Raw genomic sequence first — 9,935 nt, forward strand, 5'->3', positions numbered from 1 at the left:
TTTGGCCAGCCTCTGGTTGCTAATATATCCAAAGTCCACACACTGTTTTAGAGAATCAATCAGGCAAAGGTTTTGCATTTGCGTGGCGCCCAAGAACGTGAATCCTAGATTCAATATATTGTGACTTTGTGTTGATTTTCCTACTGGAATGTAGAATATGCATCTGACCTGCAGGTTAAAGCCTGCCATTTTCAATTGCGAAAATCCTAATGGTACTAAGTGCGACATCGAGGGTGAATGGGTGTGATGCTGTAGGATTCCATGCACCTTTCAGCATCAATATAGGCCTGGTTTAGTTAAAAAAAACATCACATCGAATCTTTAAATACATGTATGAATTATTAAATATAGATTAAAAAAACTAATTGCACGGTTAGAGGGGAAATCACAAGACGAATCTTTTGAGTCTAATTAGTCCATGATTAGTCATAAGTGCTACAGTAACTCACATATGCTAATGACAGATTAATTAGGCTCAAAAGATTGTCTCGTGGTTTCCAAGCGAGTTATGAAATTAGTTTTTTCATTTGTATCCGAAAACCCCTTCTGACATCCGGTCAAATATCCGATATGACACCTAAAAATTTTCTTTTCGCGAACTGTTTACCTAGCGCACAGATAATCATTGATGGACGATGGGACCATACATCACCATTCCAGAAAAAGGACATTGTTCAAACACATTCAAAAACATATGAAAGGAAAGCGGAACAACGTGACATGGTGAGCGTCACATTACGTCCTTGTGATTTGCATTGCACTGTGCATGCAGCATGCTTCACAAATTCAGCAATATCCTTTTCTTGTTAAGAGTTGCCTCCGACATAACTTGTGCATTCAGGATTGCACATTGCACACCTCGCACAAGGCAAACGGATATATTTTTCTTCCCTTTCACAGTACATCAATTCGAACAAATGTATCTTTCGCTAAAGAATAAGAAAACATTGAGTTCATATGTATCTGTGAAGCTTTACAATTGATCCATATGAAAGTAACTTTAGGGAAAGGGTAGAGATAAGGTAGCTACTTCATAATCCATAACGGAATGTTTTACTCATCACATTACACAGCAATTTGGTGCTGATTCAAGCATCTCCGGAGACCTGTGTTGTATAGAAACGCAGATTAGTCAGACCTTCAATATCAAAATCAAATGCATCTATAGTAGTAGCTTACTCCCTCCGTCCCAAAAAAACTCAACCTAGACAAGGATGTGGCATCTCCTAGTACAATGAATCTGAACAGCTCTAGAAAATATCACATCCCCTTCTAGGATTAGTTTTTTTGGGACAGATGGAGTTCTTAAGGTAATAAGAAACATAAATAATATACTGATAAATAACTAATTTAACATAATGGACAATCCAGGAACATGTCATGATAACGTAATCACTTTGCAGATGATTATTTAATCTGCGGGGAGAATCTTCTCATCCAAAGATCCTTAGGTATTTTTGCAAAGTAAATGCCATGTACTACAGAATTAGTTCATATTACAATCAAAGAAGGTCCTAATAGCACCTCAACTAAATTAAGAATAGCAAAATATTATATGGAGAAGGTAAAAGTTAAAGCTGCTAAAAAGTGAGCGTATTTAAATTCACAAAAAGACACGATATGGACAGTACAATATATTTTGAGTTAGAATCTGCATGATTGGCCCTTTTGAATCAAAGGAATTATGAAGGAATTTCATAGGATTGAAATCCTATATGAAATTTTCCTATGTAGCCCTTTGATTCAAAGGATTGAAGTTTTCCAAATCCTACAAAATTCCTATGGAATGGCTTGTTGCATATAGGTTTTGGAGGAAACTTAGCAAGAGGTCCAACCTCTTGGTAAAAATCCTTTGAGTCTATCTCTCTCATCTGATTCCTATGTTTTTCCTGTGGTCCAATCAAACGATCATTCCTGTGTTTTTCCTGTGTTTTACAATCCTCTGTTTTACACTTACATTCCTGTCAAAATCCTATGTTTTTCCTATTCCTCCGTTTTTTCATTCCTACGATTCAAAGGGGCCCTAATGTTAATGCAATTCGAAACTGAAATAAAGAACTTTTGAGAGGGACAAAGAAACTATGATGCGTGACTCTGCCTGAGTATAGCAATACTTAATACTCACAACCATTTTCTACAAAAGTCCGCCATGATCTTCATTAATAAAGTTTGACCATTAGACAGTTGTACATATTACAATATGTTAGTTAGAACTTTATAATCATGATAGAATATTAACAGTATAAATCAAAAACCAACATATCAGTAAAGCAATTGCCAGGCAAAGTTTGATCCAGAAATGCATGCTAGACCAAATATTTTGAAACAATTTAGCATCCTACAGAACCAACAGGGTATAAACTTTCAGTTCAGTTGAATGTGTGAGTGCCAACAGTAATGACTAACAACAGTTACACTTAAAAGAAAAGGTTTGTAAGACTCACAGTTGTCCCAACTTGCTCAGATCAAGATCTGGAGCAATGTCTTGAACAAGATCACTGGGGGGTTGACCACATTCTTGCATGTTTTGCATGATCTCAAAAATCTTTGCCATGTTTTCCGGCTCCTTTTCGTAGACCTCATTAAGCTTCATCATGAGTTCAAGCTGGTTGTTGTAACGCTCATATTCTTCTTTGCTTATTTTGCTTTTATTTTCCTCGAGCCATTTTGGGTATTTTTCCACAATGTCCTTCATCGGCTCATGAAGAATCTCCTTGGATAGAAGTTGTTGCATCATTGTTTCAACAATGGAGTCCATATCCTGTAGAAGGTAAAACAATATAAAGCGCTTGGTTCATAGCTGTATAAATGCAACATGAATTAACTAAGGTCTAGCATCAACTGTTAATATAACAACTTATAATAGGAACACACAAGTGGCATATTTTTTGAGGGAATACAGAAAAAGCTTGCATATCTTTGTATTAAGATAGAAAAGCTCAACCAACAACAGACTTGTTTTGAGAAGCAGGCTACCCCTTGAGCTATTATGGCCTTATGGGTTACTCACATAACCAATTTTGTAACCTAATATGGAACATACAAGAAGTGGCATATCCCATGGTCCAGTCATCTCATATAGAACTTATCTTAGTAAAAACAACCACTATCCTGCATCATTTTCACCTAGATGAAATAACAGCTTGCAAAGTAAATTGCCAGAGGCTGGTTGTGTAATTTTCCAGGGAAGTTATAATCAGGTGGGCAGGAGTGCTTTTGCACCCTGAAAGGCCATGCCTAGAAAAGAACTACATACAGCTGGGAAGTTACAAGCATATAATCTTATCAGTTGTGCTGCCTTCAAAACTTCTTAGTGATAGCCAGTCAGTCGTACATGATGACATGATGACTGTCTACAATTGCATTGCACAATTGAAGACATGGCAAAATGGCATATAGGATTGGGGCTATCTTGCAGAAAATCACATGTATCTGTTAGATTCATGAGTATACACACCAAAGTCCTTTCGTCCAGATTATTTCAATTGTCAGTTTTGTTCATCAGTGCTGTTTTCATATCACTGCCGTTCAAATAAGATCCCTTCTCTTCCGCAGCCAATTTCACATACTTTCTCAATCAAAGTACTACCATAGAGAAATCTTACTTTCTCAATCAAAGTACTACCATAGAGAAATCTAAAGCTCATCTATATATACCAGTGGGCATAAGGGTCATCCATCGATTTCAGAATGCAAAATTTGTATTTACAGCACAGTTTAAACAGCCCACGCTCAATCAGTCCCTAAATTCTCATACCGTTTCTAAGTTCCATCGACCAGATGACATTCCAAAAAAGCATACCTGCGCGCCGGCGAACTCCTCGAACTGCTTAACGAACTCCTCCATCATCGCATCGTCATCCAGCCCCGCCATGGCCCCGGTGGCCGTCTCGAGCCCGCGCACCGCCTCCCGCGTCTCGCGCGTCAGCTTCTCGAGCGCCTCCGACGCGTACGCGCCCCTCGGCGGCAGCGGCGGCGGCGCGGCAGTGGGCTGCTTCGCCGCCCGCCGCCTCGGCGCCCTGGGGTCCGGCAGCCCCAGCCCCAGCCCCTTCACCGGCTTCGCGTCCCCCGACCCCGATGACGACGACGACGCCGCCGAGGCCTCCCCGCCGCTGCACGCACGCACGCACACACACAGAGATGTCATCAGCGTCACGGATTCGATCGGAATTCCAGCGGTAGGCTCTGACCTGGGGGGGGGGGGGGGGGGGGGGCTACCTTTTGGGGGCGGCGGAGAGGTCGAGGCTGGTGAAGTCGTCGAGGGCGCTGTCGAGGAGCTCGTCGAGGAGCTCGTCGCCGGCGCCGGGGTTGGAGGAGGCCATCGGGAGGAGGGGGGGCGGAAGCCGCGGCGTGGTGGGGGAGGAGTGGTCGCCGGGTCGTGCGAGTAATCGGGGGCGCGTCTGGGGGGAGGTGGGGGGGGGGGGGGGGGGGGGGGGGATCGTCGAGGACACCACGACAGAAAGGAAGCGAAGCGCCGATCCCTTCTCTGCTTCGCAAGGCTTTTGCTGTTTAGTTTGGCTTTTTGCTTGCAGGCTTGCAGTTGCAGGGCTTTGAGCCTGTGCCAAGGGCAAATTAACTCTGAAGTTTGTTTCGTAGACGTAGTTTTGAGCCTTTGCCAAGGACAAAACCGATCGTTATATTAGTTCGATCCACTCTCTAAAGTTTGTTTCGTAGACGTAGTTTTGAGTTTTTTCCCTCATGTTAGCAACCATAAGGAACTCTACTACGGCAGGTCTCTAAGTCTAGAGGGGAAAGACGCTGTCCCAAATAGTTTATTATACGAGATTTGTTCCGATCCAGTAAAAAATATCTCGAAATTTTCTAATCGTTAGATCTAACTAGATAGGATGAGCATTGTTCCAATAACATCGGAAACGATTTGGTACCGTGAGTTACCAGTACCTCGAGATATTTTTGGTTGGACCGGAGCAAATCTCTTATTATTTTTTTTTTTGCCGGGCCAGCCAAGATAGGCCAACCAAATTTACTTATGATTGAAGAATATATACAAATATACAAAGTTATAACTTCAGCAAGAAGCTGTCGAAGTAATGGAAGTTGTCACCAGAGCAACCTCCCAAAAGCTTGATTACACTAAGGACTACTCCTACTCTCCTATATTCCTGAAAACCCCGGCTTCCTTTCAAATCGCCACTTCCTTTTTAATTGAACCAAACAAAAAACTGGCTGAGCGCCGCTGGTTTTGAAACACACGCGTATTTCTTTCCTTCCAAACTATCCAACAAACAAGCAGCACAAGGCTGTCAACAAATCTCTTATTACACATATGAAGTTTCTGTGTAGGAACTTTTGAATCTGAATCGGAATTCGATCCAAATCGAGATGGGGCATGTAAACTTTCAGCATACAAACTTTTCAAATAAGGAGTGAGGTGTTCGTGCGAGTTCGTCGAACATTCGCGAATAAACTTAGTACGTACGTTCACGAATTAACCTTTTAACTTACTAGACCGTAATTGTATCAAATTTAGGATGAGTAACATCTCATTTTAGGTTACGTTATTTTCGGATGAAGGAAGAATATATATTGAATAGACGAGTGATATATACTATGTAAAAGGTTCACAGTAGGGAGAATATTGCACGAAAAATGAAGGTTTTAATTTCGTTCATCAGCATGGATACTAAGAAGAGGGCCTTCTTGCTTACAACTTACAATGGCAAGAGACCGGATCAACCATCACTGATTAATTTTTCTCAGCGGTGGAGAACATGAACAATACAATAACATCGATCAATAAGAATGAATTGGAACCACATATCTAGAGAGTTATTACATCTATCTACAGCGTCCAATGCTTCAAAATTGTCGCCTCGGAAACTACAGTTATTTCTGCCGGAGTAGTATTAGTAAAACCTGCTCAGACTGTCTTCTTTTTTTCACACTGAGTGCTTCTTCCATCTCACCAAGAAATTGAGGAACTCCATCACCTGTACGATAAGCAAACAGTTAATGATGAACACGTCGAATGAAAATCACCCAAGGAAGAAGAAAGATATTCTTTTGAGCTTACTTCAGATGGATCTCTCAGCGAGTAGAAGGCTTCAGTTTCCTTGGGAACCTGTGAAACTAGTATTCCATAACCGCAATTTCGCTGTCGAAGTACCTGGTTAAACCAAATGACCGCTATATCAGTTTACACTGAATCAAAGATGCGACTAGGATATACAGCACTACGTGTTCTCCAGAAAATATATGAACCTTGAAAGCGTCTTCGTCAGTTCTGTCGTCTCCAATGTAGATGGGGATCACATTTTCAGAGTCATTTAGCCCGAGTGACTGGAGCAGAAACTCCACAGCCTTTCCCTTGTCCCAGTCGATCACCGGACGAACCTCTAAAACCTGAAGATATATTTCCAGAATATTCAGCACAGGGTTTGATAGATGTGCAAATTACCAGGAAATGGGTAAGTTTCAGTGCACAGCTAAATAGACTTGGCATAGCGTTCTTACCATTCGTCCATTGGTTACTTTGAGACGAGGAAAAGCCTCCAGCACTTCGTTTACGAGCCGTGCGACCAGTTTCCAATCCTGGAAACAAGAAGCAATATTGTCAGATGAATTTTCATTTTCCAAGCGCTTGGGAGCAGAGAAAAAAGTATGACGGAAAAAAAAAACAGTTTTTACCTTCTCTGCAACGTTGCGATAATGTACAGAAACGCAGAATTTGTTGTTCTCAACAGTTGCACCTTCAATTCCACTGACAACTTGCAAGAGGGACTTGGTAACCTGTTGAAATAAAAAGTTTGTTAACAAATAGCACAAAACTTTTGCACACCCATCAGGACTAATCACAGTAATTTATATGAATAATAATGAGATGATGGAATCGTTTTATATTTGCATTAAACTGGATAGAGCAATACAACTTTTTTACTTCAAAGTTGAAAGAGAAATGCACCTCATCGATCATTGGCAGAAAGTCGTGTGCAGGTTGGAAGAGATTGGCCTGTTTGCTCTGTAGTTGGAATTAAGCCATAGTCAGTATTTTACACTAGAACATATTTGTTAGAATGCCCCCAAAAAAGGTAGACTTTTTCACTCTATTTGTAGAAACATAGGCAAGAAATCCTCACCTTTTCAGCACTGTGCTCATGATTTGCTGAAGATGCCATTATGTCCATACCATGGCTTCCAGCATAATAAAGCTCCTTCAGTTTTACAAATTCAAACACCTGCATAGAGATAAGTAAGCCGTATGTAAGATAAGACATACACTTGCATATGCAATCACTTGGCTTCTAATACTAGTACACTAAAATGCATGCAACCATATTTTCGGTACCTTATTGCGGGACCTTCCGCTGACAATTGCAGTGGGGAAGTACTTCGCAACATTTCTCACAGCAGCTCTCATCTGAGGAAAAGTTTTTAATTTAATTCAAAGCAGCTCTTCATTAACCAAGAAATGCTAGTTATTGGTCAGAGTTTATATTCAGACTTACCACGGGAGACATCACTGCTTTGTCAGGATCATCCACAATAGGCGACAGTGTGCCGTCATAGTCTAGAAACACAGCAATCTTCTTCCCTTGTGCACTGGCTACAATTTGCTTGAAGGAAGCCAAAGCAGAAGGACATTTTGCCTGCAACACAAGTCATCACATATGTCAGTACTGTCCACGAAAAGAAAAGGATTGCGAGTTACTAGTACAACTTATTAGGCCAACAGAAACACAACCAATGTAACCATTGTAGCTTACCATCCAAGCGCTGTAAGCAGGGTCTTCTTCTTCAGATGAATTGTCCTCGCCAAATGCTACATTCAGCCTCCTGCGAGGTGACGAGGATTTCATGGCATCAAGCAGTCCATTGACAAGGACTTCCTCGATTTTGAGCCTACTGACACCAACGTTCATGCCAGAGCTGGAGTAGCCACCGGGCATGACTGAAAACTGCATCAGATTTGAAGGCAGGCCGCCCAACAACTGCTGGCTGATCGCCACCGGATCGGTGATGACAGGTGAGCTATTGCTCAAATCCATTTGGGAAAATTTAGGATGATGAGATAAAGAAAGAAGTATGATCGATCGCTTTAAGGACGAGTGCACTGCTGAATTTAGCCAACTGTCTTGTCGATGAAAAACCACTTCTTCAGTGTCTTCTTGTCACTGCAGGTGTGGAGGCAGTTCATCAACAGAGAAATACCTGAGAACTGATCAGACAATGTAAGACAAAGTATTAGAGAAACTGCTCTTGTTTTCCATGAGATGAAAATAGTAGTAACAGTTTTAGGATGTGCCGTACCTTGTCATGTTCAGAACGAGTACACATCTATATCAGAGATGTGGATTGCTTCATAGGAAAAGCCATAAAACGCCAGCTCCGTTGCACTTCAAATGTTCAGAAAGTTTTACTGCATAAATCAAGAAGGAAAAATCTTTTCATTTACACAGAAGTAAAACGACAGCCATGTCCTCCTCAAGTGTCAGGCCGTAATAAATGTGTGTCCTTGTCATTCATGAGCAAAGGAACAAATCAACATCAAGAAAAGGGAAAATACTACAAGATGCCAAGGAAAGAAAAAAAAAATGGGCCCAGGATTAAGTGTGGCATCAACTGTGGTTTAGCAGTACAATGTCACTCTGAGTCGAATAAAAAAGAATAAAATATCTGCCGGAGGAAAAGGATGATCACTGAGGCTCAATGTCTTGATATCTACTACAACGATATGCTGGACTAATCACTGAGGCCATGTGTGCTTGGGCCCATGGGTTAATGTCTTAATGAGTGTTTCTGAACTCAAAGAAATGGTAGGTAAACCTAACGCGTCAAAGTTCAGAACGCAATTAACCATGGGCACCAACCTTAAAAGAGCAACCACTAGTACATCGCTATTAGCCATGATGGAAGCACAAGAACGTCAGCTTATATATTCTACTAAACTGTGTGATGGAAGCATATAACGTAAGGTTAGAGATTTTTATTGTGAAAAAAAATCAAGTTGGAAATCTTTAGGAGAATTGACTTGAAGAAATTGTTTTGGTCATCGAACATGTTTTCAAATACGAACTTTGAGTGGAAATTGACCCGGTCAGAAAATAAGAAAACTGGGTGTCTAAAAGAAAATGTCAATGGATATGCTGAACATTAACAACCCTAGGGAGATGAAACAAGAAAAAATCAAGAAAAAGGTAAGGAAATAAGTGGATCCGATAGCAGTTTTAGCTAGCTCTAGCAAATTGTGGCCATGTTTACAGTTCTCAAGCAATTCTCAGAACGAGTGCATTTTTTGGCAGTTTTCACACTTTTCGAGGACCTACATGAACTCCAACAATCACAGCATCCTTTACAACAGAAAAGTATCCGTTTTCTCAGTGAGAAAGGCACCGAAGTTCAGTTTTGGCACTTCGGTGCCTATATTTTTGCAGAAACAAAGACATCAAAAGAGCATGCAGTAAGTTCAAAGAACAAATGTTGGACCAACTGAGCATTGCATGCAGAAATGCAGAAGTATAAGCAGGTGATCTAGAAGAATGACAAAGAGAAGAAGACGCACACCTTAATGAAAGACTTGAAACGAACTGCACGAGAGATGTGTTGGAAAATACGCAGATGGAGGAAGATGGAGTGCTGAGGAGAGGAGGAGGAGAATGGCTTTGATGCCAAGGCTATATATAGAGACGGGAGGAGGAAAAGGGTTGAAAGAAATCTTGGAGAATTCAATGGCGCCTACTTGTGTTGTTACGGGGATATTTGTTAGGTACCCTCGTTGTAGTCCACACGATTTTGCACAGGGTTGATGCCGAACCCTTTTCACGCAGCTGAACTCCTTTAGAGAACAAATTAGCGGCATGAATAATTATATCTCCATCTGTTTATAATCATATTGGTTAGTACTTAGTAAGAGAGATATACAAAATAAATTATATTAAGAAAAAACTTGCACATGCACTATTTTATTTTCTTTATTT

The 9,935-nt window shown here is 41.0% G+C and overlaps 2 protein-coding genes across 2 annotated transcripts; both read right to left on the reverse strand.

The window, feature by feature from the left end:
* Positions 1-783: 783 nt before the first annotated feature.
* Positions 784-4,407, reverse strand: LOC127761163 (peroxisome biogenesis protein 19-1-like). The gene is made up of 4 exons (XM_052285405.1): positions 4,219-4,407; positions 3,803-4,112; positions 2,445-2,761; positions 784-1,106 (listed from the first exon to the last, which is right to left on the reverse strand). The coding sequence occupies exons 1-4, from the start codon at positions 4,320-4,322 to the stop codon at positions 1,061-1,063; spliced, it is 777 nt and encodes a 258-aa protein (XP_052141365.1). The 5' UTR covers positions 4,323-4,407; the 3' UTR covers positions 784-1,060.
* A 1,192-nt stretch (positions 4,408-5,599) lies between these two features.
* LOC127764798 (probable trehalose-phosphate phosphatase 1) lies at positions 5,600-9,625 on the reverse strand. The gene is made up of 12 exons (XM_052289714.1): positions 9,523-9,625; positions 8,269-8,377; positions 7,725-8,176; positions 7,467-7,607; positions 7,307-7,378; positions 7,098-7,196; positions 6,923-6,979; positions 6,649-6,750; positions 6,475-6,552; positions 6,223-6,363; positions 6,035-6,127; positions 5,600-5,951 (listed from the first exon to the last, which is right to left on the reverse strand). The coding sequence occupies exons 3-12, from the start codon at positions 8,004-8,006 to the stop codon at positions 5,901-5,903; spliced, it is 1,116 nt and encodes a 371-aa protein (XP_052145674.1). The 5' UTR covers positions 8,007-8,176; positions 8,269-8,377; positions 9,523-9,625; the 3' UTR covers positions 5,600-5,900.
* Between the last annotated feature and the right edge of the window lie 310 nt (positions 9,626-9,935).

Source organism: Oryza glaberrima, chromosome 2 (assembly GCF_000147395.1).
Source record: "Oryza glaberrima chromosome 2, OglaRS2, whole genome shotgun sequence".
Lineage (NCBI taxonomy): Eukaryota > Viridiplantae > Streptophyta > Magnoliopsida > Poales > Poaceae > Oryza > Oryza glaberrima.